The sequence below is a fragment of the Saccostrea cucullata genome, unplaced genomic scaffold (genome assembly GCF_032062105.1).
Source record: "Saccostrea cucullata isolate Sc308-1 unplaced genomic scaffold, CSIRO_AGI_Scuc_v1 ctg304, whole genome shotgun sequence".
Lineage (NCBI taxonomy): Eukaryota > Metazoa > Mollusca > Bivalvia > Ostreida > Ostreidae > Saccostrea > Saccostrea cuccullata.
The window spans coordinates 583,803-597,262 of NW_026935438.1; the positions used below are offsets into that span (position 1 = coordinate 583,803).

Here is a 13,460-nt window from a genome sequence, read left to right on the forward strand (position 1 = left end):
TTTCCTTGTTAAATATCCCCTACTCTCAAAGTTTTTTCCCCTAAGCTCTCATCAAGTTTGAGATAGGGGTTAATTTGACTGCATGCATTTGAAGTATTATATAAATTATATGAAATCCAAGTATATTTATACAGTAATAAACATTTCTCCATTTTGACAAACTTTATTTAAAAAAAGAAGCGAATATTGATACATAAATTCATTTGGTTCATACAATTTCCCTTTTTATCAAGTCCATTTAATTGCAGGGATTATGTATGAATTGATGCACACAGGCATCCATTAGTCCTCAAGCTTCCATTTTCCTTAAAAGTTCAGTACTAAATTTATTACATGCAAATGGTGCTATTACTTCAAAAAGTACAGTTAATAGTGGCAAATATATAGAAATTAACATTAAGTCTGGTGGAGGGAACAAATTAAGACCTCTCTTAACCATATTAACCTCAGATTTCACATTTTCGGACTCTGTGATGATCACTAGATATCAGATGATTCTGAATCGTAAAATCACATGCAGTTACAGCTGGTCAGTTACTGGTGGTCGCGGGTGGCTGGTCATGCAGTGAGGACAGTGCCAGGTCAGCCCACTTTTGTTCCTGCTCTTTCAGGGTCTCATTGGTTGGTCCGTTATCTGGTTCTATTTCTGGCAGTTCCATCTGAGGCACAGCTACTTCCTCCATCGGGAGTTTGTCTTCTCGCCATTTCTCATCCACCAACTCCATCAGACGGCCATCACGTGCAACTTGACTGTCCATCACTGAAAGGAAAGTTATTGTACACAAATAATTAGAATTCAATATATGACTATGAATCTGATGAAATACTTAATGTTTAAAGTGCATTTTCATGATTATGGAATACAGATAGGCTTGCTTAATTATTTTTTTTAACAGATAATGCAAAATGGAAAAAAAATTAAAAAATGATATAAAACACAAGTTAACCATTTTGAAATATGAAGTATTTTCATTGTCACAAATGCTTAGCTTTAAGTTTAATGGAAACTGAAAGTGAAAGTACGTATTCTATGAACTGGAAAGATCTTTCTTTTAGTCAATTATATTTTCTATTCTTATACCTTCCTACAGCGATTTCATAATTTTTTAAAAATATTACCAACGTACAGAAAGATAGTTATTATCGAAACGTGACTCGGAGGCCTCCTTCCGGAGTACTCGTGTCCTCTGTACCTGATATAATACAGCAATTGCGCATGTGCGAACTTAGCAACTTGTAAACAAAAAGTCCTTCCAGATCAAGGATTTGGAAAGATTTGTGTGAGGTTATTCACATAGAATGGCAACATGCCGGAGTAAAGTAATTGGTAGTTTGAACGTTCGTGGACTATATTGTTCCGTCGACAAATGCTTCGCGTTGTCAGCAGCAAGGAAGCTGCATGCAAGTTGCAAAAAATCGCGTGCCGAACCGCCTTTCCTTTCAAATAATTGCGACTTGGGTAGAGTCTTGCATGGTCAGTTTGCAAGGAATATGTCGGGATTTGCTGGAAGAGACAAGGACTATGTCTTCAGACAAGTATGACCACACAAATACAACATGCATCATGATTTGGGGGCTAAAGGTTTTAAAGTAAACTTTCTAAAATTGGATTATATACCAAAAATAATTTGATAAGTATTATTAGACTAGCTATATGTAAATGTTATTTAGATAAAGGGGTATACATGATGTGTATTTTGATTTACTTATATTTATTTAAAATGCTTTTTCCTTTAGAGTTAAGCTGGTGATTAGTACGATTTTATGTGGTAAAGCAGTATCTTTTTGATTCATTACAGTTCCTGGAGTATAAATCCTTTACCTACACCTACCTCCTGGCTGATCCTGACACAAAGGAAGCAATCCTGATTGATCCTGTTATTGACACTGTAGCCAGAGACACCAAGTTAGTCAAGGATCTAGGACTTACTCTTAAATACGCAGGTGTTTATTTTTGTTTTTACAATGTTGACATTAAAATATGGCAGTTACTTTAAAATCATAAGATTTCGTTGTGGTTCAATATTCGTAGAATTCCTGGGCATTGATCTTTGATCCACAAATTAATGACCTCAGCAAATAGATAAATAAAATTTCAAAGTCATACCCCTGGTATTTCTTTTTGTAGGTATAAGAGAATAAATTGGACCCCTTAAATTTTAATGATTCCTATGTAGTAAATACCCTCATAAATATTTTGAAATTTATGCTTTCATTTTCACCCCTTACATACACATACCTCAGTTTTAAAAGTGGAAAAACTGTACAGCAAAACTTGTATTGTGTTAACACGGATATTGCAAATTCACGGATGTAGTGAATTCTTGGATCCCCAGCTATAGCAAATTATGGATATGGTGAAGTAATTCCATAGGTCCCCGTGACTTTGTTATAACTGAGTTTTACTGTATTTATCTGTCAGTGATCGAATTTATAATAGATGAATGACAATTAAGGAAAATACTTTTTTGGAAAAAAAACCCTTTTGTTTCCAAACTTACTCTTATTTTCTTGATAAGGTTGAAGTTTTTGTTGGAAGTTTATTCTCTAAAAATTAAAAGCCATACCCTTGTTTGTAAATTGTATGGAAGTTCATCAAGGCATGTACATGTATACTTCAGATTGTGTATATCTGAATTATAATTTTGGTAGGGTTGACCAGGTAAAAATCTCTTTTCAGCAGGTCTGGTCCTTAAATTTGTACTTACTGACCTTTCTGAAATCAAATTTCAATAAGTTTATGTAAGTTTGTATTTAATGAATTGTCTTTAAATAATTCCTTAATGTATTTAATTAAAAATTCTGTAAGACCATCTTTTAAAAGATGCTTGTCCTTGCCCAACTCAGAATTAAAAAAAAAAAATGGGGGGAGACGTTCCACAATATAATATAATTTTAAATAAGAAATATAAACGATAGCATAATTTAAGCAAAAAGGTTTAGTCTGTCATCAGTATAAATACTGTAATTTGAAGTTTCCTTTAGTGTGATCCAGAACTGGACTAGTTTTTAACCTGAATCTATTTATAAAGACTATTTTATCTATTGTTCTACTTAAATCGAATTGATCTACTTAAAACTGTAAAGTTTATTTACAGTCTGCCTTATCAATGGAAATGGGCTTTTCCAACTGTTTTGAATTATCAAATAATATTAGTGATACAGATTGTAGACTAAATTTATCTCATCAGATGTAGACAAGATTGCATAAAACTAGGGCATAACCTGATGGTATACATATTGAGTTTGTACCTAACACTAACAGGCACATAGAAATGTTATAATTTGTTTCAGTCAACACCCATGTGCATGCGGATCACATCACCGGTACTGGGTTCATCAAGAAGCAGATTCCCGAATGTAAGAGTGTTATCTCAGCTGCCAGTAAGGCCGAGGCAGATGTCAAGGTCAAAGAGGGGGACAAGTTGACCTTTGGTAAATACGAGATAGAGGTCAAAAGTACACCAGGTCATACAAATGGTAAGCTAACAACTCATTGTTAAACTACATAACTGCATGGTAATTTGTATGACATAAACTGTAGATTTTAGAAGTTGGCATTACACACAAAAGCCTTCAAATTAATTTATCAATGCATGTGTAACCAGAGAGGACAAAAATGCTGCAGACCAGACCGGAATTGGAATCCAGGCCCCCTGATTCTCTGGTCAGGTGCTCTTTAGAATAAACTATCTGGCCACGAGCGATCTAACCCGCCTGACCGCTACATACCTTGATCCTCCTTAAAAGTCTTTGGTCCCTTAATGACCCCAGACTCATCCCTGGCAGACCTCTCACCTGTCAGTTCCAGGGCATGGCACAGCACCAAATGTAAGTTAACAAAAGTGGACAAAAATGCAGAGGTCAGCCGGGTTCAATCACCGGTGGCCAGAAATGTTCAGTCTACAGGTCTTTGGATCGCTTAAAAAATTGTGTGTGTCAAAAACCTCATTTTTTTTTTCTAAGCGATCGAAAGGCCTGTGGTTCAGTTGGTAAAGCACCTGACTAGAGATCCTGGGCCCTTTATATACCCATCACTTAAGATAATAATAATTAATTGAGGTAGAGGGTCAAGAAAACTTCTCAGAGCAAAGTTTGTAAACTCGAGAGTAACCAAGAAAATCTCAGTATAATTGAACTCACCAGGGAGAGAGAATATCTTTTTTCCATACTTAAAATACAATTATCCAACTTCTCAAATAGAAAGATTTGTGTTACATAATAAAGAACATTTTCTGTATTGCAATTTTTTTCTTTCCTACAGGATGTGTCACCTATGTATGGCATGAGAAGGCTATGGCTTTTACTGGAGATGCCGTTCTTGTCAGAGGTTGCGGCAGAACAGATTTCCAGGAAGGTAAAATATACACCAAATTATTATGGTCATAAAATTGTTACAAAAACAGTTAAAGATAGATTTTTTTACAACAGACAATGTGTTTTTCTTACTTATACAGGAAATTCTGAGACTTTGTACAACTCTGTTCATGAGAAGATTTTCTCCCTCCCTCCCAACTACACACTGTTTCCTGCCCATGATTACACAGGTAAATGAAAATAATAAAAAACAGGAAATCTGTGAGCCAATGCTCACTAGGAATACCCCTGCTCTGATGTGAATAAACACTATCTTATATACACAAGTTCCATTACAGACATCAGATTCATATCAAAATTAATCCCACCATATGGCATGCCTCAACAAAGAGTGCACTAAAATTTCAAGCATCTGCTATGATTAGTTGATGAGAAAACTGCGACGAAAAATTTGTTATGTATGAAATGGACAGACGCACAAACAAACAGGAAGCTGACATCAGATTTGACCAAAAATGTATCCCACCGTATGGCATGCCTCAGAGAAGATTCTATAAAAATTTCAAGCATCTGCAATGAGTAGTTGCTGAGAAAAATGCGACGAAAAATTTGTTATACATGTATATGAAACGGACAGACACACAGACAAACAGGAAGTTGACATCGGATTTGACCAAAATGTATCCCACCGTATGGCATGCCTCAGAGAAGACTGTGTTAAAATTTCAAGCATCTGCGATGAGTAGTTGCTGAGAAAACTGCAACAAAAATTTGTTACGGACAGACACACAGACGGACAGACAGACAAACAAGGGTAAAACAGTATACCCCCTTCTCCTTCAGAATGGGGGTATAATAACAAGAGGCCCAGGGGCCACATCGCTCACCTGAGCAAATCGGCTAAGAAAAAACCCAAATCAGATCAGAACTGAAAAGTTTACTGAAGGGGGGTGGGGGGGGGGGGGGGGGGCTTAAATTTAATACTACTTCAGAATGCCTTCATATTAATACCGCATATGACTTTAATGTTCTTGATAAAAAGATTTTTTAAAAACATTTTATTCCTATACTATCACTAATCATTGCTTTGAAGTACATGTACTTGAGAAGACGATTTTCCTATAAATTCCTATGTAAAACTTTGATCAGTCATTGTGGCCCCATCCTACCTCTTAGGGGTCATGATTTGTACAAACTTGAATGCTCCTATGTAAAACTTTGATCGACCACTGGCCCTGCCCTACCCCTGGGGATCATGATTTGAACAAATTTGAATCTACACTACCTGAGGATGCTTCCACATGAGTTTCATCTTTCCTGGCCCAGTGGTTCTTGAGAAGAAGATTTTTAAAGATTTTCCCTATATACTCCTATGTAAAACGTTGATCGGCCATTGTGGCCCCACCCTACCCCTGGGGGTCATGATTTGTATAAATTTGAATCTACATTACCTGAGGATGCTTCCACATGAGTTTCATCTGTCCTGGCCCAGTGGTTCTTGAGAAGATTTTTAAAGATTTTCCCTATATACTCTATGTAAAACTTTGATCGGCCATTGTGGCCCCGCCCTACCCCTGGGGGTCATGATTTGAAGGAACTTGAATCTACACTACCTGAGGATGCTTCCACATGAGTTTCATCTTTCCTGGCCCAGTGGTTCTTGAGAAGAAGATTTTTAAAGATTTTCCCTATATACTCCTATGTAAAACGTTGATCGGCCATTGTGGCCCCGCCCTACCCCCGGGGGTCATGATTTGTACAAACTTGAATCTACATTACCTGAGGATGCTTCCACACGAGTTTCATCTGTCCTGGCCCAGTGGTTTTTGAGAAGATTTTTAAAGATTTTCCCTATATACTCTATGTAAAACTTTGATCGGCCATTGTGGCCCCGCCCTACCCCTGGGGGTCATGATTTGAAGGAACTTGAATCTACACTACCTGAGGATGCTTCCACATGAGTTTCATCTTTCCTGGCCCAGTGGTTCTTGAGAAGAAGATTTTTAAAGATTTTCCCAATATACTCTATGTAAAACTTTGATCGGCCATTGTGGCCCCGCCTTACTCCCAGAGGTCATGATTTGAACAAACTTGAATCTACACTGCCTGAGGATGCTTCCACATGAGTTTCATCTTTCTTGGCCCAGTGGTTCTTGAGAAGAAGATTTTATAAAAATACCATTAATTTTTAGGTCACCTGAGTAAACTCAGGTGACCTATTGCTATCCGTTTTTGTCCGTCGTCGTCCGTCGTGCGTCGTGCGTCGTGCGTTAACATTTAAACATTTTTAGCTTCTTCTCTGAAACCACTGAACCAATTTCAACCAAATTTGGCATATAGCATCTATGGGTGAAGGGGAACAAAAATTGTGAATTTGGTGGTCCCCGCTCCCCTGGGGCCTGGGGGAGGGGGCAAAAACCACTAAAAATAGTGCAATCTTTAAAAATCTTCTTCTTTACTCCCGGACATCAAGCAGTCAAACTGTTGGTATGATTGTAATCAGCATTGAGTCCTCTACCAAAATTGTGAAATTCATGGCCCCAGGGTCAGGGGTTGTGGTGTTAGGGCGGGGCTCTATTGATTATATAGTGAAAATGCAGTAAATCTTTAAAAATCTTCTTCTCTGCTCCTGGGTATTAAATAAACAAATTAAGTTCATAGTTATGATGAGCAAGAGTGGCTCTACCAAATTTATGAATTTTATGGCCCCAGGGTCAGGGGTTCTGGTGTTAGGGCGGGGCTCTATTGATTATATAGTGAAAATGCATTATTTCTTTGAAAATCTTCTTCTCTGTTCCTGAGTATTAAATAAACTAATTAAGCACATAGTTATGATGAGCAAAAGTGTATCTTCATAAATTGTGAATTTTATGGCCCCAGGGTCAGGGGTTCTGGTGTTAGGGTGGGGCTCTATATTGATTATTTATTGAAAATGCATTAAATCTTTGAAAATCTTCTTCTCTGCTCCTACGTATTAAATACACTAATTCAGTAAATAATTATGATGAGCAAGAGTGCCTCTACCAAAATTCTGAAATTCATGGCCCCAGGGTCTGGGGTTCTGGTGTTAGGGCGGGGCTCTATTGATTATAGTGAAAATGCATTAAATCTTTGAAAATCTTCTCTGCTCCTAGGTTTTAAATAAACTAACTAAGTACATAGTTATAATGAGCAAGAGTGCCTCTACCAAAATTGTGAATTTTATGGCCCCAGGGTCAGAGGTTCTGGTGTTAGGGCGGGGCTCTATTGATTATATAGTGAAAATGCATTAAATCTTTGAAAATCTTCTTCTCTGCTCATAGGTTTTAAATAAACTAACTAAGTACATAGTTATGTTGAGCAAGAGTGCCTCTTCCAAAATTGTGAATGCCTAAGCATCTAGCTTAAAACATGAAACAAATTCAATCATCTGAAAGTTGTTGCATGATGCTCAGGTGACCTATAAGGCCTGTGGGCCTCTTGTTCACTAATTCATAATTATCTCCCCTTGGAAAAGGGTGTGGCCCTTCATTTGAAAAAAGTTGAATCCCCTTCACCTAAGGATACTTTGTGGCAAGTTTGATTGAAATTGGCCCAGTGGTTCTGGAGAAGAAGATGAAAATGTGAAAAGTTTACGACGACAACGACGATGACAACGACAGACAACGGACAAATTTTGATCAGAAAAGCTCACTTGAGCCTTCGGCTCAGGTGAGCTAAAAAACTACCAGATATTTTTGAAGTTTTAAAGATTTTGTGTCATGTTTTGCATTTATTAAATTTCATGGGTTACTCATTTATAAGGTACCGGTATATTAAATAAATAGATATTAAATAAATGACAAGGTGAGAGCTGGCATATATAGGCATGGGGCTTTAGATATGAAATTGAGTGAAGAGAAATATTGGACAATTAAATTTTCTTCCTTTTATGAACCAAATGCTCCCAAAATGTCTTCATAATGATCACACATCACTGGGTGGACAGATGGATGGGTTCATGATTTTATTTACCCCAAGTGTTGTTTGTGCTAGGTATAAATATTGAAGTAAATTGTTCAAATTAGAAACAACAATGGAAGAAAGAAAATAAATCATCACAGCAATTCTCCCACAAATCTATATTTATGCCCCGCCATGAATATGGCCGGGGCATATAGTGTTTGTCATGTCCGTCTTTCGTCCTTCCGTCCTTCCGTCACACTTTGCATTTAGCTCTGTTCAAAGCTAAGTTTCAAAGAAACTATCCAAGATATTTTCATCAAACTTCATTTGCTGATAGATATTGATGAGAGCTATGCAACTGCATCAACAGTTTTTGACCTTGACCTTTCCTTTGACCTTGACCTCTTTTTTCTTAATTGAGTGTTTAGCTCAGTTTAAAACATACCATTCAAGATGGTGTTATCAACCTTTACATGTTGATACAAACTTGCACAGATGATGCATCTAGTGATGAACACTACCAGACTTGCTTCGGATGCTGGATCTGACCTACACTTTCCAGATGAGTGACCAGTTAAGGTTTTTGGAGCAGGTCCATTCCTAAGGAACTATAAGCCCTACTTGGACCAAACTTGCATGGATGATGCATCTAAGGATGGACACTACCAGACTTGTTTCGGATGCTGGACCTTACCTACATTTTCCAGATGAGTGACCAGGTTAAAGTTTTTGGAGCAGGTCCATTCCCAAGTAACTATAAGCCCTACCTGAACCAAACTTGCATGGAGGATGCAGCTAGGGATGGACACTACCAGACTTGCTTTGGATGCTGGTTCTGACCTATATTTTCATTCCCAAGTAACTATAAGCCCTGCCTGAACCAAACTTGCATGGATGATGCATCTAGGGATGGACACTACCAGACTTGCTTCGGATGCTGGATCTGACCTATATTTTCATTCCCAAGTAACTATAAGCCCTGCCTGAACCAAACTTGCATGGATGATGCATTTAGGGATGGACACTACCAGACTTGCTTTGGATGCTGGATCTGACCTACATTTTTATTCCCTGGTTACTATAAGCCCTACCTGAACCAAACTGATCAAATTTTATACACATACAAATTTTCATGTTGCTTTACTAATATATCCTCGGCGGGGCATTCATGTCCTATGGACATAATTCTAGTTTTCTAATATCATGACTATTATTCTTTTTTCTTTAAAGGTCAAACAAGCACAACAGTGGCTGAGGAAAAAACCATGAATCCTCGTTTGACCAAGACTAAAGAAGAGTTTGTGAAGATAATGAAGGAACTAAACCTTCCATATCCAAAACAAATAGGTAGGAAAGACTACATTTATAGTGAAGGAACTAAACCTTCCATATCCAAAACAAATAGGTAGGAAAGATTACATTTATAACGAAGGAACTAAACCTTCATATCCAACTAGGAAAGATTACATTTATAATGAAGGAACTAAACCTTCCATATCCAAAACAAATAGGTAGGAAAGATTACATTTATAATGAAGGAACTAAACCTTCCATATACTAAACAAATAGGTAGGAAAAGCTTACATTTAGATAATCACTGCAAGCTATCTACAGTGAAGAAAACATAGAGCACTAAGCCTATTACTGTTTGTTGGAATGATCTGCAAGATAGGAAGGAGAGGCTGGCCTATCTGTGACATTGATCAACCTGATGATTTGAAACTGAATCTACAATACACTTCATATTAGGGATGTCAAAATTGTCAAAAATTGATATTCGAATATTCGATAGTAGTATTCGAATATATTCGATAAAATAAATACATCTTGCATTATAATATGTATCTTCACTCTTTTGTCAAGCAATATATACGTTTTATGTCATTATTTTGGAATAAAATTTCATGTAGAGTTTTGTAAATGCACTTTAATTACATTCTTAAAATATTTTACAGAATATATGAACATATATCCAAAATGTAATAACAAAAATTTCCCCTGAAAATTCAAAAGATTCTTTTAATAAGTTCCAGATTAATCATCTTACCAAAGTGTACACTGATAACCCTACAGATTTATACCACGCAGAACAATTATCTAATGGAGAAACATTGAAAGCAATTACTTTTAGCTAATTAATTCCCTGATAATGATTTTAAATGATGTATACATAAACAAAAATGTGTCCTTTCAACAATACAAACTAATTATAAGTACTGGACATTGTTATATCTCTAATTAAATGATCAAATGAATAATTTATATCATTTTAATAGACACATTCTTCACACCCTTAAGGTAATCCAAGAGGAGTGTCTGTTAATTTTGTTTAAATAAAATCTTATTATTGGTCAATGATGAGAATTTGATTCAATTTCTGATAAAACTTCAGTTTTTGCCAGATTTTTTTTCTTTTTGATGCTTGTATACTTAAAATCCGAATATTTGAATCATGAATTTATATTCGAATATCAACTCATCAAATGAATATTCGAATATTTGTTGATATCCCTACTTCATATTAAATGAAAACTACACAATTTTTTATTTACTGACAATAAGTCTTTCTAGTTTTTACTGACAGTAATTCTATCTTGTATTTACTGACATTAAGTCTATCTTGTATTTACTGACAATAAGTCTATCTTGTATTTACTGACAATAAGTCTCTTTGTATTTACTGACAAGAAGTCTATCTTGTATTTACTGACAATAAGTCTATCTTGTATTTACTGACAATAAGTCTCTCTTGTATTTACTGACAATAAGTCTCTCTTGTATTTACTGACAAAAAGTCTATCTTGTATTTACTGACAATGTCTCTCTTGTATTTACTGACAAAAAGTCTATCTTGTATTTACTGACATTAAGTCTATCTTGTATTTACTGACAAGAAGTCTATCTTGTATTTACTGATAATAAGTCTCTTTGTATTTACTGACAAGAAGTCTATCTTGTATTTACTGACAATAAGTCTCTCTTGTATTTACTGACAAAAAGTCTATCTTGTATTTACTGACAATAAGTCTCTCTTGTATTTACTGACAATAAGTCTCTCTTGTATTTACTGACAATAAGTCTATCTTGTATTTACTGACAAGAAGTCTCTCTTGTATTTACTGACAATAAGTCTATCTTGTATTTACTGACAATGTCTCTCTTGTATTTACTGACAAAAAGTCTATCTTGTATTTACTGACAAAAAGTCTATCTTGTATTTACTGACATTAAGTCTATCTTGTATTTACTGACAAAAAGTCTCTCTTGTATTTACTGACAATGTCTCTCTTGTATTTACTGACAAAAAGTCTATCTTGTATTTACTGACAATAAGTCTCTCTTGTATTTACTGACAATAAGTCTCTCTTGTATTTACTGACAATAAGTCTATCTTGTATTTACTGTATTTACTGACAAGAAGTCTATCTTGTATTTACTGACAATGTCTCTCTTGTATTTACTGACAAAAAGTCTATCTTGTATTTACTGACAATAAGTCTCTCTTGTATTTACTGACAATAAGTCTCTCTTGTATTTACTGACAATAAGTCTATCTTGTACTTACGGATAATAATTCTATCTTGTATTTACTGAAAATTATTCTGTCTTGTATTTACTGAAAATTATTCTATCTTGTTTTCAGACAAAGCTTTACCTGCCAATCTCGTCTGTGGCCTGTACAATCTTCCGGAGGAGTTCTCTAAGGTTTAGTTGGTGAGCTGATCTGTTGGAGAGTCTGACACATCAACGCATCTCGGAGGGCAACATCAAAACTCACTCTGATTATCATGATCACAATTATGTCTGCATTTAATGGCATATTTTTTACCTAATCTTTCAGCCTTAAAGGTTTAATAATTTGTGGTATACTACGAAAACTCTGCAGTTTTAAAATATTTTCTTCTGCTATGTAAATCGGCTTTCTCCTGCAGTGTTCCTTTTCAATTTCAACATACAAACTCGAGAAAAACCAATTTTTTTTTTAGAACTCCTTGTTCTCACTGCATGAAACTTGTTAATTCAGTCCTATACTACTACTACAATAACCTTTCACTTTTATCTTGTCTTATAACAACCTTTTATTACTATTGTCTTGTATCTACAACAAAAAAATTCAGATAGGAGAGCGAGAGCTGATTTACACAGAGTGAGAAGTGATTAATCTATGAACAAAAGCATAAGAGTGGTGCATACATGTATATGTCTGTATTTTATTTAATATATAGCATTCATTTTGTTTTCTTGTATATTTCAAGTGCAGGGAAGTGTAAAACCAGATATAAAGCTTAGCTTTAATGAATCACATGTATATATTTTTATGCATTGAAAATGTTACAAGTACTAGTTGTGTCAGTGTATAGCACTTTAAATTTTTTTTAAGATTTATACAACTGCTTGGAGCAGAAAAAATATTTACTTTTTGATGAAAATGGTGGAATATAGCAGGCAATGGGAGGAAATACAGTAAACCTGGTTATAACTGACCTCCAGACACCTCCAATGTTAATTTCTTTGTCCATTTATTTAACTTTGACAAAAGACAGCTTGATTTTGAGCATCAAGTTGTAATGAACGTGTGTCCTACTGACTCTGTGCCAAGGGATAAGATCATCTATACCCATCTTCTGTAAAAAGAGGAGCCTATTGACCCCCTTAGTTAATGAAGGCACATTGACATTTAATCTGGTAAACTTGATTTGTGTATAGATTTATTTTACTGTTTGATTAATGATAAAGGGGGCAAACTGTTTAAAAACTTCTCTGATTGAACAATCAATACTGTTTTTGTTTTTGAATTTTATTTGAATTTTTAATCTGTTTTGATATTTAAACAGGACTTTCATTTTAGAAAAAATATATAAAAACCTAAAGAATAATTAAATGTGTTAATGAAATGTGGTGAATTGGTTTTGCATACAGAACTTTTTATGGCTGCCATGAGAATGACGATATAAAAATTAAATGAACAAAAAAAAGGTGTTGTTTTCATTTGACTACTGTAAATCACATTTTATTTGCAAGAACTTTATTTTTGTGTAATTACGTGAGTCTGTCTGGTCATGAAAATTACATTGTTGCATATATTTGCATTACCGGTAGTAAGAATTATTATATATACCACAAAATATTTTTAAAATTAGCAAGACTGCCTAGTCAAAATTAAATTTTATTAACAAATACATAAATCTTGCAGAGGAATACCGTAATGAACAACAAAA

General features: G+C 35.1%; 2 protein-coding genes across 3 annotated transcripts; one reads left to right on the top strand and one right to left on the bottom strand.

The window, feature by feature from the left end:
- Positions 1-143: 143 nt before the first annotated feature.
- On the bottom strand, positions 144-1,203 carry LOC134242835 (anaphase-promoting complex subunit 13-like). 2 transcript variants are annotated; one of them, XM_062724967.1, is made up of 2 exons: positions 1,082-1,203; positions 144-760 (listed from the first exon to the last, which is right to left on the bottom strand). In XM_062724967.1, the coding sequence occupies exon 2, from the start codon at positions 756-758 to the stop codon at positions 531-533; it is 228 nt and encodes a 75-aa protein (XP_062580951.1). In that variant the 5' UTR covers positions 759-760; positions 1,082-1,203; the 3' UTR covers positions 144-530. The 2 variants fall into 2 exon arrangements, with proteins under 2 accessions (XP_062580951.1, XP_062580953.1); XM_062724969.1 differs by having other exon boundaries at positions 1,128-1,187.
- On the top strand, positions 1,198-13,204 carry LOC134242834 (persulfide dioxygenase ETHE1, mitochondrial-like). The gene is made up of 7 exons (XM_062724966.1): positions 1,198-1,536; positions 1,800-1,944; positions 3,295-3,480; positions 4,265-4,357; positions 4,458-4,547; positions 9,472-9,588; positions 11,885-13,204. The coding sequence occupies exons 1-7, from the start codon at positions 1,300-1,302 to the stop codon at positions 11,950-11,952; spliced, it is 936 nt and encodes a 311-aa protein (XP_062580950.1). The 5' UTR covers positions 1,198-1,299; the 3' UTR covers positions 11,953-13,204.
- Positions 13,205-13,460: the final 256 nt, after the last annotated feature.

Bases quoted from the DNA above. Each gene is read 5' to 3' on its own strand.
- LOC134242835 (XM_062724967.1), bottom strand. From the start codon at position 758: ATGGACAGTCAAGTTGCACGTGATGGCCGTCTGATGGAGTTGGTGGAT.
- LOC134242834 (XM_062724966.1), top strand. From the start codon at position 1,300: ATGGCAACATGCCGGAGTAAAGTAATTGGTAGTTTGAACGTTCGTGGA. The intron at 3,481-4,264 runs GTAAGCTAACAA...TCTTTCCTACAG, and splicing joins TACACCAGGTCATACAAATG to GATGTGTCACCTATGTATGG. The intron at 4,358-4,457 runs GTAAAATATACA...TTACTTATACAG, and splicing joins CAGAACAGATTTCCAGGAAG to GAAATTCTGAGACTTTGTAC.